The sequence below is a fragment of the Nicotiana sylvestris genome, chromosome 9 (genome assembly GCF_000393655.2).
Source record: "Nicotiana sylvestris chromosome 9, ASM39365v2, whole genome shotgun sequence".
Lineage (NCBI taxonomy): Eukaryota > Viridiplantae > Streptophyta > Magnoliopsida > Solanales > Solanaceae > Nicotiana > Nicotiana sylvestris.
In genome coordinates, this window is record NC_091065.1 from 28,873,283 (window position 1) to 28,896,391 (window position 23,109).

The following is a 23,109-nucleotide window of genomic DNA, read 5'->3' on the forward strand; positions in this document are numbered from 1 at the left end:
TGCAATTCAAATTCATAAAGCTCATCTTAATCTTGTTATCATGGCATTTCAATAAAACTTCTTGCATGATCTTTAAAATTTCAGAAAGTTTTTTTTTTTAAAAAGATAGTAATATTCATAAGATTTACCTGAATTGAGAACTTTGAATATATGAATGCATTCATCAAGATCCGCTTTAGCGCCACATACCTTTCTTGGACATAGCATCAAAACAAGCTTCCACTAAAAGAAACTCTATTAATTCTTGAATAGACATTAGCTTTCTCACCAAATTTTGATTTGTGTTTCTTGATCTAGCTAGTGAATTTATATAGGCATATATGAGAGAATACAAAATGATGCCATAAATTAACACATTAAATAATATTTGAGAGTTATGGACATAATCAATAAAATTTAGTAACGGAATATAGGGGAGGGGAAGTTTGAAAGAGCATAAATACATATTAAGATGTCCAATAAGGACATAATCATGGGAGGAAAAAGTTGACTTTGTATTTAAAGAATTAAATTTGGACTATTAATTAAAAATAAGATAAATAAAAAATGAGGAAGCAAAGCCAAAAAAAATGAGAGAAAAAAAAGATAAATGAGTTTCTTGGCCAAAGTCATCTTCTTTATTCCCTCAATACATTTATAAATAATGTTGCCTAATAAATTTACTCGTGATAATAGTCATAAATTTTTATTTATATATAAGGCATACATGCAAAAACAAATTACAAAGATATGTATAAGAAGAAAATATATATGAAACAAGACACAAAAATAGAATGAGATAATTATATATAGTTTTATAATGTCAGAATACATTTAGAATGTGTAACGCAAGACCTCTTACCTAACTTTCTTATTTAAATGTTCTATATAAAAATTTGCCCGCACTTTGTGGTTGGATGAAGAATTAAAGTACTATGACTAAATGATTAGTCTCATAATTTTTATATAAAATGAAAAAAAACTATATGAAACAAATAAGACACAAAAACAACTCAACATGATTACAGGTGAGAGAACGGTTAAGAATAAAGACAGGCTAATTAAATGAATTAAAAGGTGCAATTTTTTTTATTGCAATTAAAACATGATATTACTTGATTTAATAATGATAGTGAGAAACCCAATAAACTAAAAAATTTGGACGTTAATTGTGTCTTTTGTAACTGAAATAAATACTATAATGAGATGTAATAAATAGGATAAAGAATGATCAATTTCCAATTATTAAACAATTTTAACAAAAATTTAAAAGAATGAAAGGGAAAAGTAAAAAAAGGAGAAAACAAAAGATAAATATGATACTTGGCGAGTTGCCAAGTCACTTACAAAGTCACGTGCGCCAAACATGACTAAATTCCGTCCACTATAAACCCTAAGGGTTTGTACCAAAACTTCAACAAAACAAAATTAATACAAAGTTGAAAGATGGAAGGCAGACGATTTCGAAGGTTTAGCAGATGGCAAAGAAGCAATGAGACTCTATTGCCTATGAGCATTAATCGCCTATCCAACACTATCTCTTGTTGGTATGAATCAGATCTTTCTTGTTTTTTCCCCTATTGTTAGCGGTATTTGAAAAGTTTGTTTGAATTGGCCATCGAATATTGAAATTTGCAGGTATTGTGACTACAAGTCGTCAATATTGAATGAACCCCTGTTTCATTTCGGACGAAGATACTCAAGGTCTTCTTTTTTAACCTTTTTTTATAGATAGATAGTTCATGCTTTCCAAGTTTTTTGATTCCTAATGTGTATGAATTAGCAGATGGTGCATATTTTGCCTCTGTATGTAGAGGAAGGTGGTTTTCAGTACCAATTGCTTTTCTGATTTTATTTTCCAGTGATTGAAAATTCAATATTGAAGTTTGCCTAACCTAGTAACATTTGAAAAAATGTCTTGCTTGAATTTTTCTGCTGCTTGTGTTAAGTTAAATAAATTGAAGGAGTAAGTACTATTGCAAAAGAAGTTAAAATTGATGTTTTATTGTTGCTTGGAGGCGCATTATGCTTAGAGTTTATATAGCTTATTCTCAACAATGTTTGTAATTTGGTTGATAGTTTAGTTAGATGGTGTGTGTGGCAGGTTTTGAGAATTGCCCATTACTTAGTCATCAAACTTTAGCAGACAACTGACGTTAGCTTTTACCCCGACATTTAAAACTTATACCTAGAGCTGATTAGTGAGGAAAAGACCCAAATATTCCCTTATGTATAGGGCTTGACATATTTTTGTCCTTTGTATATGCTACTGAACACAAATAGTCCCTTATGTTTGAAAAAGGTGGACACATTTGATTCAGGTCTAGAGTAAACCCTGAAGCTAACGGAAAGATCCTCAATTTTAATGGTTCTGCAGATAAAAAAATAAGTCAAAACAAACAAATCAAGATCTCTTCTCCAGTAACTCGTGTGGGACATACAAAATAAGAACAGGGATGTGTTTTCACAAAACTTGAATGAACAACAGAATAACACTAATTTCTCCACGCTAAATCCATTCATCAATTTCAAAATACATTTACATTCACTTAAAGAATCTTATATTTTCATCCATTTATTCAACAAGCACTAGATAATCAATATTCACAACAGAGGAAGAAATTAAGAATCATCCATCGATGCTCTTCTTTTATATTCCATCCGAACTAGCAGAACACTCCATCAAACCTTGAGCTTCCTATTACAGTCCAAAAGAGTACCAAAAAGAAGAAAAAGTCTCTTCTTTCTTAGTTGAGAAAGACCCATTTCATTTTAGAAGATTTCCTATTACATCAATGTGTACTTTGCTTCAAGAAAGCTCGTTGCTCTAGTTAACCACCAGCAAAATAAGCTCGTCCTGTACCACAGAAGTCCAATCTAGCAATAATGCTATCAATTTTATTTGCTATATATGGAAAATTCAAGTTATTCCAAAGAGCTATTTTCTCTGATTTAGGCCTCATTTGTTTTCTTAAGATTAAGATATCTGAATCTGAATACACATGAATATCAAGATGTGTATTAAGGTTAAGACATCTGAATCTGATTCAGATGTGTATTAAGATCTAAATACTAAATGATTAAGATTGTTTGATTTTTAACATCTGAATATATAAAATTTATCTTTATTTGAAAATTAATAAACATAAAATTCAAATGAAATACTAATTAATTTAATATTCTATCAATAAAATATATAATTTTTAAAAATATAATAGTTGGTGGTGGTGATGGCTAACAGTGGTGTTTGTCAATCTCGACTAGAGGCGGGTTGGTGGTGATTTTGGTTGATGGTGGTGGTTCAGTGTAGTAACTAATGGTGATTGGTTGTGGTGTCGATTAATAATCAAGTTGAGGTTAGGGTATGAGACGATAAATGTTTTTAGTTTCCTATGCTCCACAAATTGGATCAGATGCAGAAGCTAAAACTAAGTGTCTGCGACCGACTTATCTTTATTCGGGGAGATCTTCATGTAGATAAAGATAGTGACGGTTTTCGCTAAATGACACAGTAAATATGGTTATGGAAGTTGGAATGATGAAGGAAAGGTTGTCCTATATTTCTCTCTAGCTTATGATTTAGCCTGTAGCTAACACATATTTAAAAAAAGAGTTTTCACCCAATAACATTTAGTTGTAGCTTATGATATATATATAGTCGTTGTCCAGTGTTTACGTCGCACATAATAAGAGTATCATGTGCACATGATATGTGGGAGATCATCATAGAACACTTGGCCTCCTCAAGATCTAAATATGGAACCCACAACTGTATTTAGTCGTTTCATACCAACATGTAGGTGCATATTTTTCTCTCTATTAAATCATTTTCTTTCTCCTTTCTTCTAGGCTGTGGGATGATCACGCCGGGAGGGGAAGAGAGACTTCAGGAGACAAGACAAGGTAGTAAAGAAAGAGGAAAATAGTTCGTAAAAATATCAATAATGAAAGTCGTACTATTATATTATTTCTAATAACTTGCTATCTCACTTTATTTGTTTATTTTTTGATTGGAATCTTAATTTGAGCTGGATGAGTTGTTCGTTTTTTTCTTTATTTTTTTATAGTCGTAACTCCTATTTTTTCTTTGTTTTCTCTTTAATATCTAAGGAACCTCTTGATAATGAAAAGAAGTAGGAGGTCACATTGTCAGAGATTGAGACTGTTTAACTGGGTCCTGTTGCTTTTTCCGTTTATCTTTTTTTCAACTTTTAAATTATACAAAGAGTTTTGTCAGGAATATATTTCAGTCTGTCAGCCCGGATGTAGTGCGAAATAAGAAAGGTAATCTTTGTTTGTGCTGAATATTTACCTTTCTTGGTTATCTAGAAAAACTTCTAAGGAGAGAACAACAACAAGAAGACAAATAAGGAGGATTGTGCTAAGAGAAGGTGCATTAATAGTAAATCTACGAAGTAGAAAATTAGAAATATGTAGGAAGAGTTTAATTACTTCTTTAAAGAAGATATCATGTCACATTGAAGTCACCAGATATTGTTTTTTGTTGCTCCTCTTCAAATTTAGGGACAGAGTCAAGTCAGATCTGCAAACTAAGTACTCCATTTCGTGTATGAAACATTAATGGATGCTATAAAGGAAAATGATGCACATTTAAATGCTCTGAAAGGCACAATGTTTGTGCATTATCTTGGCATACCAGGGCGTTCTATTAGTCTGTGTTTAATTAAGCAGTTGGCTAAGAAGTTTGACACCTATTCTCAATCATTTGATATTGGAGGTTCTAGAATGTCATTTTGTACGAAGGAGGTGCAGGATTGTCTTGGCTTCCAATGTGTGAGCAAAAATGTTAACATTTATGACTTGAGTGATAAAAATATCGAACAACCAACTTTAGTACTCAAAAAAATATTTTCCTGATCTTGATTTAAGAAAACTCTCAAGGACGACTGCCCTCGATAAAATTAGAACTTTTCGCATGGATGCTGACGGTTGGAATGATGACTTTTTGTGACTATGTATATTCTACATGTTCTCTGTTTTTTTCTTTCCACAAACCAAAATGGAGTTGTCATTTTGGCCCCTGGTGTACTTTGGTAATCCAATGGATGAATTTGAGAAACATAACTGGGGAAAGACTATCTATGATTTCTTAATTCTCTATGTTGGGAGATTTAAAGAAGGGAAGGTGGTGACCTATTTGCAAGGATGTTTGCAACTGTTGGAGGTCAGAACCAAATTAATCTTAAATAAATGTTCGGCCCATAATTTGGCTAAGATATGCAGCTCATTTTATCTGTTTATTTTGAGTTTTTTGACAGGCATTAGATGACCGAAAGCTGAAATTGAGTGCCGGTCTAAATGTTGTAACCTCTTAAGCTGCCATTGTCACCTATGATAAAGGTGACACCAGGAGCTCAGACAAAATACGCCATGCTTTAGTTTTGTCAAATTCAGTATTACACAAACTCACAATGATTTTCCTTTAGTTGTATCAGAAATGTATTAGTTCACATAATTATCATCATTCACTGGATTATTATTGTTATCTAAATAGCTAAGAAGTGTGACGCCTGCACTCTCTCGGATAATGTTGTGGGAGAATCATCGAAACAGCAGAATGTTGGAAACACATCCGAACATCAGGAAAGCACATCCAATGACGAGATGACAGACGATTGGCCAAAACGTTTGACGCTTCTTCTCCTCGACGAGGTATTATTTGCTTATATGATAGATTGGATTTCAAACTAAAGATTGATAAGCAAATAATACCTCGTCGAGGAGAAGAATCGTCAAACGTTTTGGCCAATCGTCTGTCATCTCTCGTCGTTGGATGTGCTTTCCTGTTCGGATGTGTTTCCGACATTCTGCTGTTTTGGCGATTCTACCACAACATTATGCGAGAGAGTGCAGGCGTCACCCGTTTTTTTAGCTATTTAGATAACAATAATAATCTAGTGAATGATGATGTTAATTCTGTGAACTAATAAATTTCAGATACAACTAGAGGAAAATCATTGTGAGTTTGTGTAGCACTGAATTTGAAAAAACCAAAGCCTGTCGTATTTTGTCTGAGCTCCTGGTGTCACCTTTATCATAGGTGACAATGGCAGCTTAAGAGGCTACAATATTTAGACCGGTACTCAATTTCAGCTTTCGGTCATCTAATGCCTGTCAAAAAACTCAAAATAAACAGATAAAATGAGCTGCATATCTTAGCCAAATTATGGGCCGAACATTTATTTAAGATTAATTTGGTTCTGACCTCCAACAGTGGCAAACATCCTTGCAAATAGGTCACCACCTTCCCTTCTTTAAATCTCCCAACATAGAGAATTAAGAAATCATAGATAGCCTTTCCCCAATTATGTTTCTCAAATTCATCCATTGAACTACCAAAGTACACCAGGGGCCAAAATGACAACTCCATTTTGGTTTATGGAAAGAAAAAAATAGAGAACATGTAGCATATACATAGTCTCAAAAAATCATCATTCCATCCGTCAACATCCATGGGAAAAGTTCTAATTTTATTGAGGGCAGTCGTCTTTGAGAGTTTTCTTAAATCAAGATCAGGAAAATATTCTTTGAGTACTAAAGTTGACTGTTCGATATTTTTATCACTCAAGTCATGAGTGTCAACATTTTTGCCCATACACTGGAAGCCAAGGCAATCCTGCACCTCCATACAAAATACAAAAAACATTCTAGAACCTCCAATATCAAATAATTGAAAACGGGTGTCAAACCTCTTAGGCAGCTGCTCAATTAAACTCACACTAATAGAACGCCCTGGTATGTCGAGATCTTTTAGAGCATTTAACTGTGCATCATTTTCCTTTATAGCATCCATTAAATGTTTCATACATGAGATGGAACACTTAGTTTGCAGATCTGCCTTGACTCTGCCCCTAATTTTGAAGAGGAGCAACAAAAAACAATATTTGGTGACTTCAACGTGACATGATATCTTCGTTAAAGAAGTAATTAAACTCTTCCTACATATTTCTAATTTTCTACTTCGTAGATTTACTGTTAATGTAACTTCTCTTGGCACAATCTTCCTTATTTGTCTTCTAACTTCTCTTGGCACAATCTTCCTTATTTGTCTTCTTGTTGTTTTCTTCTTAGAAGTTTTTGTAGGAAGAGTCTTCTTGTTGTTTTCTTCTTAGAAGTTTTTGTAAATATCCCGCACAAACAAAGATTACCTTTCTTATTTCGCACTACATCCGGGCTGACAGACTGAAATATATTCATGACAGAACTCTTTGTATAATTTAAAAGTTGAAGAAAAGCTAAACGGAAAAAGCAAGAAGACTCAGTTGAACATTCTCAATCTCTGACAATGTGACCTCCTACTTCTTTTCGTTATCAAGAGGTTCCCTAGATATTAAAGAGAAAAAATAGGAACTACGACTATAAAAAATAAAGTAAAAAAAGAACAACTAGTTCAACACAAATTAAGGTTCCAATTAAAAAACAAGCAAATAAAGTGAGATAGCAAGTTATTAGAGATAATATAGCAGTACGACTTTCATTATTGACATTTTTATGAACTATTTCCCTTTTTCTTTTCCACCCTGTCTCGTCTACAGAAACCTTTCTTCCCCTTCCGGCGTCATCATCCCGCAGCCTAGAGAAAGAAAATGATTCAACAGATATAAAGCTGAGAAAAATATGCACCTACATGTTGGCTTGAAACGACTAAATACAGTTCTGGAAGTACTCTTCCATATTTACATCTTGAGGAGGCCAAGTGTTCTATGATGATCTCCCACATATCATGTGCACATGATCCTCTTATTATGTGCGACGTAAACACTGGACAACGACTATATATATATCATAAGCTACAACTAAATGTTATTGGGTGAAAACTCTTTTTTTAAATATGTGTTAGCTACAGGCTAAATCATAAGCTAGAGAAATATAGGACAACCTTTCCTTCATCATGCCAACTTCCATAACCATATCCCTTGTGTCATTTAGCGAAAACCGTCACTATCTTTATCTATATGAAGATCTCCCCCAATAAAGATAAGTTGGTCGCAGACACTTAGTTTTAGTTTCTGCATCTAATCCAATTTGTGGAGCGTAGGAAACTAAAAACATTGATCGTCTCATACCCTAACCTCAACTTGCTTTTAAAAATCGCCGATTATGATTGAGGATGATGATGGTGGGTGGTGGTGGTAGTTGTGACTGAGGAAGGTGTTGGTGGGTGGTGGTAGTTTATAATGATGGGCAGTGCCAGCTATGTTTGTTGATGGTGATGAGGTGGCTAGTTGTGGTAGTTGAGGTGGATGAGTGTATGGTTGTGGTTGAGAATGATGGTGGTGGGAATAATGGATGGTTGTAGTTGATAATGGTGGCGGCTATGATTGAGGATGATGGTGGTCGTGGTTGAGTATTGTGGTGGACTGGTGGTGATTGATAATGATAGGTGGTGGCGGCAGTAATAATGAATGTGGATGATATCATCTTAATGAAATTAAGTCTTTGTTATAGATCTTAATCATACAGACCTATCCAGACCCATTAAGTGGTTGTAAAGTAAAAAAAAATAAACACACTTAATAATTAAATCTGAATAATTAAGATTCAGACTTTAAAAATAAACACACTTAATGTCTGCGATCTGAATGATTAAGATTCAGACCTCTATTAAGTGCAAACAAAATGAGGCCTCAATCACCTCTCTCTTCTTCAACTTCATCTGAAATCCATCTTTCGATGGCCGGATGGGGAAGGCAACCTCAATCTTTGACATCCAATGAAAGACTACCATTAACTTTGTCTTCATCATCTCGGACGTCGCTATTGATAACTTCTACCTCAGTCGACTGCGGAAATCTTGGGGTCAAACTCCCGATGTTGCCGTAAATGGCATCAAAAGCTCACTGACAATGTATTTTGAACTTCAATGGAGGTCTCTACAAAGACGCAGAATGTGGTTGTTCGGTCTAGTGCAGAAGCAGAATATCGAGCAATGGCTTGGCAACATGTTAGCTAGTTTGGATCAAACAATTGCTCAAGGAGTTAAAATTTGATGAAATTGGCCAGATGAACTTGTGTGTGATAATCAAGCTATCCTTCATATTGCATCAAATCCGGTGTTCCTTGAGAGAACTAAACACATTGAGATTGACTGTCACTCCGTCAGAGAAAAGATACTCTTAGGGGATATTGCTATAAAGTTTGTGAAGTTGAATGATCAACTTACTGATCCTTTCACCAAGTCCTTTGCTGGTCCTCGTAGTAGTTACATATGTAACAAGCTCGATACATATGATTTGTATGCACCGGCTTCTGGGTGAGTGCTAGATAGCTAGATGTTATGTAAATAAGCGTAGTCCTACATGGAATAGGAGTACCGCAGATTTTGTATATTGTTATAAATAGGGGTTCTTTTATTATAGTTAAGGTATATAAACAATATAATTTTCCCGTGAGAAATTGTGTATTCTTTCTCACAGTATACATCGAATTATGTACTCAATAAATCTCGCGTCGCTTGTGTGTTGCAGAATATACTCATATGTTATAAGAAGTTTTAGCTTTGGCGAAGCCAGTTTTATGAGATCAAGCTGGCTTGTGAACCCTCTAAGGTTAGCTTAAGATTTCTAAGCTTAACCTTTTTCTGGACGGTAAGATATCTAACATACTTGATTTGTGAGCTAGGAGTTGAGAAAACTGTGAGAGACCGAGAGGTGATATTTGTTAACTGACAAACAAATGTAGATTGACTAGAAGCATTCTTTAAAAACTAAGAGTTAAGATGCCGAATCTCAGCTCTTTAAAAGAAGCTAAGAAAACAAGATAGAGCTAGAGCTAAAGAAACAAGGGAGAGCTGGGATCTTTTCATCAAATTATCAAGTAATCAATAACTCTCGCCTCCCTTCTCACAATATGCACACAAGAACTACATAATATGAGAAGGTTAGACTGAGCCTAGTTCTATGAGATCAAGCTTGTTTTGCAAGCCCAATGAGGTTGGATTATAATTTCTAACCTAACTGTTTTCTTTGGATAAGTAAGATTCTAACTTATTTGATTTCTTTAATTTTTTGTATATTAATAGTGGCTGGGTTGGTTTGCACGGCTAGTCCACCGGTTTCCTGCTATTTCTCACCAACATGAATACTGGGTAACTTAACCTACCAAGAATTAAATAAATGGGAAGAGTTCACCTTCTGCGGCCTCCATTGGGATTCAAACCTTTGTTTGCAAGGTTGTTATTCCACTCTTCAACTGTTAGGCCATCCCTTGCGATTGTGGAAGTTTTAATGTGTTGACACTAAACCTCATTGTATTTGACTATATGCTATAGTTTGTGCTTAAATATGTATATATGTTAAGTTATATTAATATTAGATATTTATGTGTAAATATCTAAATATATATATATATATATATATATATATATATATATATTTATTCTTTGCAACTTTTACCTTTTTTATATTATGTAGGGAGCTGTTTGGGCTTAGTTTTAACTTTTATGCCTTGCTAAGTGACTACTTTTCTTGCAGGTGCTTGAAAGCTTGGTTCTCAATGGGTGTTGGATTTAGTCTTGCCGTGTTGGCTGCAGTTACTATGGTCAGTCACCTGCTAGATTCAGTATTGTTTTATTTCTTCTATATCTCCTAATTAATTAATGTTTGAAAATAGCAAAGGAAAAAGGATTTTCCCATTTTGTTTAACTTCTGCCCATTGAATTAGCATTTCTTCATCCTTGCCAGATTCTTTTGTATGAAATCGGCCAGATACTGTGTCTCTATTATAGCAACTCTCAGATGAGCTATGTTATGAGTGGATATCTGTTGGGGTTTTCTTCTATGGTATGTATTCTCACATTATAACTCACTTGGTTTTCAGTCTTTCTTTGGATTACTGTGCTTCAAACCAATACTTCATTACCATCATGGCTAGGAACAGGAATTTTTTTTTATGAAAAGTAAATGATTTTTCCTGTCATTTCTAGGCATTCGTAGAACTGAATAACATAACTCAAGGTTGCAAATAAATGAACTCCAATTACATACCAATCAAAAAATTGTTTTTTTTTCCGACCCATGTACCAGTTCTTCTCTTGTTCTCAATACAATTAAACTTACAACCCTCTGAAAAGCAAAAATGAATAGAGAATATTGATGAAGTTACCTTTGTCCTTTTGCTCTCTTTCTTGAGCATAGTTTATTTTCTTAGGCAAGATGTTAGGCATGTTTAAGCTGCTTCTAACGTGTACCTATGTTGGTTGTCTATTTGGCTTAATAAGGTAAGGGGTGAAATGGTCTTGACTTATGCTATCTTTTTGGGCTTAAGGTAAGGGATGAGCATGGCTGTGACCTACATAGACATGATCTGGGCTAGAAACTGCTATTTGCATTCAAATCAAGAGTTCTCTAAACAGTTGCATCTGCTTCATTTGTTTTTGGGCGCAGATATCAGGCTTGACCATCTCACTGGCTGACATTGGATATCTGTGCATATCTTCCATCATATCAGTTTCAGTGCATGAACTTGGCCACGCTCTAGCTGCTGCAAGGTTAAGACTGATACTCTTTTGAAATGTTTGGAGTACAATGTGAATCTAGCTATACTTAATATATGTATTCATGGAAATCTTCTTGAAAGATTATGTTCCTTCTTGTACTTGTACTCTTTCATTACTTTTCCTAACTTCTTCTGGGAGAAAATAATACACGTGGGACAATGCATATACGAAGAATGATGAATAATTTTCTCTTTAGATGAGTATCTGTGGTTTCAGTCCAGTAGATTAATAATGGCAGTGCATCTAAGCTTTGGCTTCATTGAAGGCTTACTTAGAGATGATTGAGAATTTTTGAACTGTTATTGAGCAATATAATCAGGGTATGTTAAGGAAGAGAGTTCGTTACATGAACAGACTGACAGATGTTTCTTCCTCTGATGCTCCTATTAATCACACCTCTGGAACAAGAAAACCCAAAGCCAAAGCCCAAACAATGGTTACTCAAAGGACAAGAATATGAATCTCAGTTCACCCATCATGTGCTTTGGTGCTTTTGTTTGAGTATCCTGAATTCTCTTCCTTTTACCCAAAAGGTTCTGAATGGCGGAAAGTTCTCTACATGTGTGTTCGGGCTGGTGGGAAACGAGGGGTATGAATCTTTTTCTAGTAGAGTTTCACCAATGAATTGATCGAGCTGGAGGAAACGAGGTATCAAAGTGTAGTGGCACAGAGTTTCTAGGATAAGATGCAGTTAACATTTCTTGTACTTTTTTCTATGCATGATTAATAGCTTCTATGAAATCTTTGTATATAAGCCTCATGGCTGCACAACAAATAATAGATATGTTGTTAAGCATGTTAATTGCATCAGTTAACGTTCATGATCTTTGATTTAACAATTGGCTAACTATTGCGTCATATACCTGATCAGTTGACATGTTTTAAGACCTAGCAGTACATGAATCTCACAACTGCTTTTGTAGGCACTACATTCTGGAAAAGCAGTGAGGGGATACAGATGGAGTACATAGCTGTATTTCTGGCTTCATTATTTCCAGGCGCTCTTGTGGCATTCAATCACGAGTTATTGCTGGCATTATCCAAAGTTTCTGCTCTTCGTATATACTGTGCTGGCGTTTGGCATAATGCAGCTGTGGGTGCTTATAGCAGCTCTCGGTTTTTTAAGGAATGCTAGTCCATCTACATTTATTTGTCATATTATGTACTCTTTGTACTGATTGGGCGACTTTTCTTTCAGCTCTGTGCTGTTTGTGCTTGGGCGTTGTTTGTTGAACCCTTGATCTTGTCTCCATTTTACATTCATGATGAAGGCCCCATGGTAATTGAGGATGTACTGTAAGGTGCTAATTTGGTGGAACCTAGTTAGGCATTGTTGTGGCTAATGTGTTCCAATCACAATATCTTGAGCAGGTGCTGGATGTGTCTCCAACATCGCCATTGTCTGGCTATTTATCTCCTGGTGATGTCATAATATCATTGGATGGCATCCGCATCAATAATCTTCAGGAGTGGTCGCAAATGATTGCTATACTAACTGAGCACTATGAAAACTCTCAGAATCACAGCCTTCCTGGGAACTCTATGAAAACAAGTGTTGGTAAAGGCTACTGTGTTCCCTATTCTTTGATTGAAGAGAGCAAACATATTTCGTTGAAAGGCAATGAAACTTCTTGCCCAGATGAATTAAGTCCATTTATTACCATTCAATGCTTGGATCAGGCCATGCCTGATGATGATAATCTTGAGGTTAACCATCAAAGGGATGGAGGTGAACTCCACTGCTTGTATGCAACGGATATATTAAACCTTGAGAAATGTGGTGATGGTTGGGGTAGAATTCGTAACAACAGGAGCAGCTGCTTGTGTTCCAAGGTGAATTTTTAGCGTGTCCTATTTTGACAAGAAGTTACATCTTTATATCATTTTTCCAGCTGTTTATGTTTGTCATGTACTGCCAAGAAAAATTGCTCATGTAGTTTGTAATGCGCTATATGATTAGAACAAACACAACCACACTCAAAATGCATTTGAACATGTGGTGAAGAATTGATGTTTTATTGCAGGACAAAGCATGCTTTGTTCCACTTTTGTCGACCGGTGTAGCATGGGTGGAGATAGCATATTCAAATCCTCCTCTGCAATGCTCGCAACTTGGAACAATGCGTGTTGTTGACGATGATAACTCAAGGGAGAACCCCTGTGTTAAGACTTTTGTTTTTGTGGGTGATGTAAATTCAATGAAGCCTTCAGTTCTTTTGACTTCATATCAACCTCGTTGGTCCGCTAAATTTGGTGCACATCTTCCATACGTACTGGAAAAGTTTTTGATGTTCACCTTTAATGTCTCTTTGGCCCTTGCACTTCTCAACAGCCTGCCGGTATGTACTCATATAGAAAGGATAACTTTCTCTGATTTCCTTGTCTTTTAGCCCTCGTGTGGTCATATCTTGTTGTGTATTTTCTGTGTTAAGCTTCAATGGAACCTCAATGTGATGTTAGGAAATACCAGTTTTGTGGGAGGTTGCAACAGCTTGATGGTTACAGAATTGTGCTGATTTGGGCCCAAAAGGATAGAAATCATTGTGGATGAAATGGGTCTTATAATGGATAATTTCTTAGAAAGATTAAGCATGAAAAGAGCTTGGAAAACATGAAAGTCGAGGCATGTTTAATGCTGGAAAAACAGTGATGATTTTATGGAAAGATGAAAAGAAAAAAGAAAACATTGCAAATTAGGTTTCGTAAGGCATCATACCACAAGTTTAGGATTATTTGGATGAAGGAAGATTACTGAAGTATCATGTAATAGGTTTACTTTATGGAATTGAGAGTATGACATACTTGGTGTAGATGTTACCTACTCGTGCTCAAAAGGGTTACCCTTAACATATAGGAAGCAAATGCTATTCCTGTTCCAAACGACTTCTTAGGCCTCATTTGTTTGCACTTAATGGAGGTCTGAATCTTAATAATTCAGATCTCAAACATTAAGTGCGTTTGTTTTTAAGTCTGAATCTTAGTTATTCAGATCTTAATAATTAAGTTTGTTTGTTTTTTTTACTTCACAACCACGTAATGAGTCTGAATATGTCTGTATGATTAAGAACTATAACAGAGACTTAATTTCATTAAGATGTTATCACATATTCATTATTACCCGCCGCTACTGCCTACCACTATCAACTACCATCATGCCACCACCACAACCATACTCAACCACCACCACTACCACGCCACCACCACCACCACTACCACGCCACCACCACCACCACCAACAACCCAGTATAATCCCACAAGTGGGGTCTGGGGAGGGTAATATGTACGCAAACCTTACCCCTACCCCGAAGGGTAGAGAGGCTGTTTCCAGGAGACCCTCGGCTCAAAAAAGCAACAGGAGACGATATATTAGTACCATAAAAATGCATAATAAAATAACAGCAATATAAGAGATATGAAATACAGAATACGAAATACGAAATAGATGGCTGGTATAGTAAAAACTAGCAGGTAAAGCCCTGCATCAATAGACGAGCAATGACATTCTTAGTCTAACTCCTAACTGGCTAGTCTCACTCTATTGTGCTGTAGAAATATTCACAATTTTCCCCTAACCTACAACCTTAATGCTCGACCTCCATAATTCCCTGTCAAGGGCCATGTCCTCCGTAATTCTAAGTCGCGCCATGTCCTGTCTGATCACCTCTCCCCAATACTTCTTAGGTCGCCCTCTACCTCTCCCCGTGCCCACTACAGCCAGTCGCTCACACCTCCTCGCTGGAGCCAACATTATCGACTATCACCACTCACCATCTTACCACTCCGACTACCATCATTCTCCCCCACAATCAACACTCATCCACCTCAACTACCACAACTAACCACCCCATCACCATCAACAACGACAGCCGGCACCGCCCATCATTATAACCTATCACCGCCCACCTACCACCTTCCTCAATCACAATTACTACCACCAGCCGCCATTATTAACTATATCACCCACCACCATCATCCTCAATCATAATCGCAACCACTACCAATCACCACTAACTACTAGCATGAACCACCATAATCAACCAAAACTACTACCAACCACCGCCTCTAATCGGCATTCATCCGTTAGCTATCACCACCAACAACTATCATTTTTTTAAAAACTATATATTTATTGATAGAATATTACGTTAGTTAGTATTTCATTTGAATTTTATGTTTATTAATTTTCAAATAAAAATAATTTTTGTACATTCAGATGTTAAAATCAAACAGTCTTTAATTATTTAGTATTCAGATCTTAATACATATCTTAATATGTTCAGATGTGTATTCAGATTTAGATATCTTAATCTTAATACACATCTTGATATTCAGATGTGTATTCAGATTCAGACGTCTTAATTTTAAAAATAAATAAATGAGGCCTTACTGAACTTTATAGACTCCACAAATTGAAAATTTTCCCAGAAAACTACTGTTTGCTACTGTGATTAGCAACAATACCATGACAAAATCATGAAACATCTATTGGACGGAACGTATTGCAATCTGAGGTGTCAAAAAGTGAAGCTAAATTGCATAAGAAGATCTAGAGCCATGAAATCATTCTGAGACATTATCCAGGTTCTTGATGTTATTGATTTACCTCTTCAAGGGGCTCATTACACCTGGTCAGAGTTGATAAACACATACAAGCATCCAAAATTGATAGGTTTATCATCTGCTGTGGAATGGCTCACTTAGAGTTGTGAGACAAACTGCCCTTCTAAAGGTGATCTCAGATTATATGCCAATCTTATTGGAGAGTGGGGACTTGGAAGCAAATCCTTGTTTCAAATTTGAAAACACGTGGCTACTGTCAAAAGGGTTCCTTGGCAAACTGTAGCACTTATGGCATAGTTACACTTTTACTGGTAGTGCAGATTTCGTCCTTCTACAAAAGTTGAAAAACTTGAAAAAGGACATCATTACTTGGAATAAGGAAGAATTTGAGAAGGTGGAAACTAGGAAAACCGGGGAACTAGATGAACTTACGGCATTTGACCAGTCTGAAGGCAATTGACTTTGTCTGAGTCCAATCGAATGATGAACCTGAGAGTTGAATTACAACAGCTAGCCAAAGCAGAAGAGATATCGTAGAGGCAGAAGTCTAAGTATCTTTGGCTTAAGGAAGGAGACAGGAACACTAAATACTTCTAAAAGAGTGCCAATTCACACAGAAAGGGAAATTGCACTGACAAATTCACTGTGGGTAGTGAAATCATTGAGGATAAAGAATTGATAAAGGAGACATTGGATTTATATGATAAGCTGTACACTGAACAGGAAAATTGGAGACCTTCTGCTAATTTTGAAGGCATTGCCTCCACAGCAGAAGAGGAAAGGTGTGATCTGGAGGCACCTCTTTTTGAAGAGGAGGTAATAGCAGCTAAATCAAGTGTATCAAACAAGGCAGTTGTAGATGGGGATACAGTGGCCTTTTACCTACAGTCTTGAAAATTCATAAAAATATAAAATCTGACATTCTTGTAGAGTTGAATCCTTATCATCAACAATGTTTGAGGGTTAGATCATGTAATGCATCCTTCATTGCGCTGATATCTAAGAAGAAAAGTTTGAATTAAGAGACTACATGCAATTGGCCTTTGGCAGTGTATACAAGTTAGCTAAGGTCCTAACAAAAAGATTGAGGAAAGTAATGGGAAACTTGGTCTCAAATCAGCATTCTGTCATTAGAAGGGGGGGGGGGGCATATATTACATATGCCTCATTAATAGCAAATGAGTTTCTTGATTGGCAATTGAAGCATAGGGGTGAAGGTATCCTATGTAAGCTGGTCATAGAGCTCAAATGGTCCTATCTCATCTCCATCCTTGAATAGATTGTGGATTTGGTAAAGGTGGATCAAATGGATCAAGTTCAACATTTCCATTGTGAGTATTCTATTTTGATCAACATAAGTCCAGTTGTTCTTTTCCCCACAAAGAGGCTTGAGACAGGGTGACCCTCTATCATTATTCGTATAATAATAACAATGGAAGGATTGAGCATAATGTTGGACAAAGCTAAGCAGTTGCAATGGCTAAATGGCTTTGAAGTTGGGAGAAGTTGCAACTAAATGGCTTCTATGGGCAGACGATAAACATGTGCTTTTTTTGAACCTAACACTCCTTGTTTTTTAAGCTCTATCAGATTTGCACAGTAACATGTTCAAAAGTGTAATCTATTCTGTTAATGAGGTGCAAATCTGGAAGAACTGGCAAATATACTGGGAAGCAGCATTGGGACATATTACAGATGTCTCATTAATAGCTTATGAGGTTCTTGATTGGCAGTTGAAGCAAATGGGGGATTTGGTGAAAGGGGGATCAAATGGATCAAGTTCAACATATCCACCGTGAAGTATTCTATTTTGATCAACATAAGTCCAGTTGGTTTCTTTTCCCCAGAAAGAGGCTTGAGTCAGGGTGGCCCGCTATCACCGTTCTTATCATACTAGCAATGGAAGGATTGAGCAGAATGTTGGACAAAGCTAAACAGTTGCAATGGCTAAATGGCTTTGAAGTTGGGAAAAGTTTCCAGTTAATATATCTTATCTACTTTATGCAGATGGTACCTTGATTTTTGTGAGGCAGGCAGAAATCAGGTTTACTCATTAACATGCTCAAAAGTGTAAACCATTCTGTTAATGAGTGCAAATCTGGAAGAACTGGAAAGTGCATTGGCATTAGGACTTACCCGCCTACCTACCCAGGAGTTCCACTAGGGGCAAAATACAAATTAGAAGTTGTATGGAGTGGGACCATTGAGAAGTTTGAGAAGAACCTAGCCTCCTGGAAGTTGCAGTATTTATCAATGCGAGGCAGACTAACCTAGATAATAATGTCCTTGGCAATAACCCTACTTACTATATGTTGCTATACCCTATGAGTGGTAAGATTCTGCGACAACTTTAGAAAAGGAATTTCCTATGGGAATTTCCCTAGCATCTTGTAGACCTATTTTCTGCTCTTATTAATGTTGTATATAGCGGTGGCAATATAAGATGACATCAAATCTGCAACTCTTTAGAAGATTGAGGCCAATGCTTTTGCTTAAGTAGGCCGTTCCTGCATGAAACATACCAGGCCATGCATTAGATCCTCTGTTGGACAGACATTTCGGTTGTCTATAGACATGGATTGGGTACCGTATATACGTTCTTGATAATCAGAAAATGATTTGCTAGAAATTGAATACATGTGTTGCTATGTAAAATAGGTTTGATGGGATCTCAGGGAAGCTGCACCAAACATAAATGTCTTGTATGACAGGGGCAAGAGCATAAAAATCTGAAAGTCCGGTGGAAAACCTGGTTAGGTCTTAAATGGTGATCCAGATGTTGTAATAAATTTGAGAAACTTCATAAAATGCTGTGTCAGATTGTCACCTTTCCACACCACATAAGAGAGGATGAAGGATAAAAATACAACAATTTCGTAACTTCAATGTTTCATGTCATTATATTGAGATCTTATTGAGCTTTGTGCTTGGACTTTTGGTAAAGAAATAAAAAAGACATCCTAAGGCTTGTCTTGGCTCTTTGAAGTTGTTGCTTCTCAATTTTCATGCTCAACTGTCTCGTCTTTTTCCTCCTTCATGGCTATTCATGAGTTTTCGTCAGCCCTTGTAGTTAAGTGTTATTGCTGTTCGATTGGTGATTTTTTATTTTTGAATACTTGTGGCTGGCAACATCAGCACCTTTGCAAACTAACTTGATTAGTTTCCAACTTCCTGAATAAGCCGGCTTGTGTACTCATTTACTATATTTAGTAATCGATTGTAGATAATGACCATTCTCTTTTGAATATTTCTTCTTTGAGAATATTGTGGCATAATATATAATTTCTTAATCCTAGAACAGTGGTAAATAAGTGACTGCAACTTAAGTACAATTCGTGTTTTCATAACTCCCTTTGCTTCTCCAGGTGTATTTCCTTGATGGTGAGGCGATCTCAGAGGTGATTATACACTACTTAAGGTTCCTAAGTTCTAGGAGGAGGAGAACCATTCTTCAGTATTTCCTATTGGGTGGGACCGTTGCATCTATTCTTATTATCTTCGTTCAGGTTTTCCTTGTTTTATTATGAGATAGTATTTTGCCAAATATTGCTTGTAAAGGGGTGGAGCTTGGAGACAGATTTGCTCTCCCTGAGCGTTTGGAATTATTATGTCATTTACTCATGTATGTTTTGACATATTAGCGTGGTAAATGTTCTTTTGTGTCTTTGCTGCCTCCTGTGCCCCACAAAAAGAAAAGACGAGAGAAGAAAAAAACCTGCACTTTTCGTCATTGAAAAATTGTTTACTATGCACTTTCTTTTTCCCTTTTTTTTGTTGATGTATTGGCTGCTTTGAACTTTTACTCTAGCACAAAATTTGGTAGAGTAGCAATCTTATGGTATAAGCTATTTTTGATTCGTCATCAAAGTTTCATGTTTGCGCAAATAATGTCTTTCTTTGAGTGATAATTCAAATGCGGTTAAATTCTATTCAGACCAAGTGCATACGGTGGTTTTTAGGGAGGTGCGATATGATTGCCTTATCCAGTTGCTTAAATTAATAGAAATGAAGTTGAGACAGTATGACCTGCGAATATCTGTTAATCGGAAACTGTTCTCCATTATTTGGGCCTTAGAGAGGGGCAGGTTGATGCAGACTTGATAGTTAATTATGCATATGTTCTTGACGTAGTGCATGAAATAGGGACGCTTCAAAGGCGATCTTCAACACTTTCTTCTACTATTTACCAGATCAGAAACACCTGAAAGAAGAAGAGGATACTCACCTTGTATTGTTATCTCTCTCTCTCTAAGGTTATGTAGAGGAAGTGCCTGTGGTGTAAACGAAAGAAAGTAGAGAGAGGAGGTTTAGGAAGACACTGGAGCAGTGTGGGAAAAATTAGAGAAGAGAAGAAGATTGGACGAATTAAGCCAAGGAGGAGAATTTTGTATCTGTTTTAGAGCGTAGCTAGCGGTAACTATGTTTTTCGGGCTCAACGACCAAATATATTTGTTGACTAAGTGAATGCAAATGGGTGTAATAGACAAGTTCACTTTCCAAAATATGATGGTATGGTACACACATTGTATTGTCCATGGGGGATAGACTCCAGAATGACATTTGAGTAGAAGCTCTTATTCTTCCCGATGATATTTATCGAAGACAAGTTGTAAAAGATTATTCTATAACAAAAATAAGGATAAATAAACTAGAACTTCAATTTTCGATTAGAACCATCATTTTGATGTCCCTGAATAACTTTGCTCGCTGTTTTGCGTTTCTTATAAAGAAAGAAATGGAAAAGTTGTTCATGGTGGAAGTGTAATCCTCTTAGTTGGGTCACATGTTCAAGATTGACGACATTGACACATTAGTTGCATGTGCGTTGAAACATATGCCTATCTCCCATACTTAGTGACCGTCTCAATGGCATTTCCGATTTGTTTAGCGTCACTCGTTGTCGTTGATCCAGGTCTAATTATTCTATGATTTTCGAGTGTTTTCAAAAGATCGAACCTGTCTTTCAATTATATGGTTAGATTAAAATATTGTTCTTGATTGTAGCTTGAAGCACAACAGGATCCATGCTTGTTATATTGATCTTTCCGAACCTCTGGCCTTGCTTACAGGCTACTTCGGAGGTAAGTAAATCTGGCCAGTGTTCATACAACTTATCTTTTTCACCTTCATCCTGCAAAGGTTAGGAAAAATATTTATTATTCAACAGAGTGGAAGAGGAAAGAATTGACAGAGAAGAAACATGTAGAAATGCTCGAGTACATAACACTGTAATTTACCGTAAATTGTGTACTGGAAAAATGACACTGTATAGCCGTTGTCAAAATAATAGCCAAAAAATGTATATTTTTTTGTATATATATACATTCTATATGTTATATACAAAAATTATATTAACTTTATACACTTTTTCGGCTACTGAATGTAAATAGTTGGCTAGAAATGATAATACCCCAATTATATTGTACAAGTGAAAATAGCAGGGGCTAGCCAGTTTTCGGATTGGTAATTGAAAAATAGCTAACGTTTGCAAAGTCATTGCAAAATAGCCACTATTTTGCTGCAACACAGAAAGTTCCAGCATAATATAATGGAGATTAATGCACCTGTGTATGAGCTTCCAGCATATTATGCTAGAACTCCAATATATTATGCTGGAAGTTCACATGTAAAAAATTTGAACTCCAGTATATTATGCTGGAATATTTTTCGGATTTGTACCAGTGTTTTTATTCAGATTTATCTTTACACAAAATGTGACTAAATTTCGATTACTTTTGAAACTGTGGCTATTTTTCAATTAGCACTTGTAAATCTGGCTATTTTAGAATTTCGCGTACACAATGATCCTTTGTTTGGTCCAGTGTACGGTCCAGGCAATTTGCAGTTAACAAGCCAGTGGCCGTTGTTGTTAGCTGGCCGAAGCCCAAGGACTGTAAAGTTCCTTCGAACATCACCATTGCGAAAAGATGGTGGCCATTGCAAAACGAACAGCAGGTAGTCGAAAGCATAAACTGGGGAAAGAGCAAAAAGCATAAGGAAAATTACTACTGCTGCGATTTCAACATTGTTGTCATGGCCACGTTAGTTATGGGTTTGAAATGTCTCTCCGTTCTCCTTTTGATAATTACAAATTAACCTAACTATTTTTTTTTCATATAATCTTATTATGAAAGGGAAATGTTAAAATCTAACCTTAAAATATTTGATTTGTTTTAAATTTCTTGCCATTTACCTTTGAGTCCATGAAAATATCATTAATTTCGTCCCATATTTATACCTTCCTCTAATGGTTTTCCAACTTAGCTCTAACATTTGCGCGGTAGAGCTATACAGACCACCGAAAGATCTATATTTACCCATAACTCATAAGCTATCAAAATTGGTTATATATACCTCTTCAATAATTTGAAGTATACCACTGAACAATTGAAAATGTTCAAATATACTCTTGAAGAATTGTAAAGGCCCAAATATATCCTCACGTGGCTTTCACCGTAACAACCAAATGGCGAATTTTTCCACTTTAGAAATCATTTGTGGGAGAAACATACGAGACAAAAGATAATGATAATTGTAAAGGTCCAAATCTAAGGATTATGCATAAAATATGTCACGAATCAGGAACTTTTTCCTTCCAAAAGAACACAGAATTGTATTATGAATAATGGACACTGAGAACTGACTTTTCGTTATTCCAAAATTAATTCTCTTAGTTTCTCCTATTCTTCGGAAATACAAATTTTATCCTAGAAGTATAGAATGTAATATGAAATGAATACAAAATTAAGTAAAGGAAGTTCCCTAAGTTCTTTAGGGAAGATTAGCATCATTCGAAAAAGATATAACAATTTAGTAGATCTTAACATATGATATGAAAGAACAAAGATATTGACACATTTCAGTAACATTTGATGAGAAAGTGATTGTACAACCCATTATTTAAGGTTAATAAATATGGAGCACTTCATATACTATTAAATATTATATCCCGCAAGATAATCCCAAATATTTCTAGACATTTTTAAAAAAAAAATTCTATATAAAATCTTAAAAGTATGTATAAAAATTATATATTTATATGTCGATTTGGT

General features: G+C 35.8%; 1 protein-coding gene and 1 pseudogene across 8 annotated transcripts; one reads left to right on the forward strand and one right to left on the reverse strand.

Moving 5' to 3' along the window:
- Positions 1-1,399: 1,399 nt before the first annotated feature.
- On the forward strand, positions 1,400-19,721 carry LOC104243871 (membrane-bound transcription factor site-2 protease homolog). Of its 8 annotated transcripts, XM_070156581.1 has the most exons (11): positions 1,400-1,526; positions 1,618-1,683; positions 3,829-3,882; positions 10,473-10,539; positions 10,683-10,781; positions 11,385-11,488; positions 12,443-12,590; positions 12,696-12,776; positions 12,869-13,330; positions 13,522-13,836; positions 19,423-19,721. In XM_070156581.1, exons 1-11 carry the CDS (start codon positions 1,426-1,428, stop codon positions 19,582-19,584), a joined length of 1,659 nt encoding a protein of 552 aa, XP_070012682.1. In that variant the 5' UTR covers positions 1,400-1,425; the 3' UTR covers positions 19,585-19,721. The 8 variants fall into 8 exon arrangements, with proteins under 8 accessions (XP_070012682.1, XP_070012683.1, XP_070012689.1 ...); XM_070156582.1 differs by lacking the exon at positions 3,829-3,882; XM_070156585.1 differs by lacking the exons at positions 1,400-1,526; positions 1,618-1,683; positions 3,829-3,882 and adding exons at positions 7,713-9,932; positions 10,022-10,171.
- Positions 19,722-20,686: 965 nt separating this feature from the next.
- LOC104243870 (ribonuclease S-7-like) lies at positions 20,687-22,378 on the reverse strand (annotated as a pseudogene).
- Between the last annotated feature and the right edge of the window lie 731 nt (positions 22,379-23,109).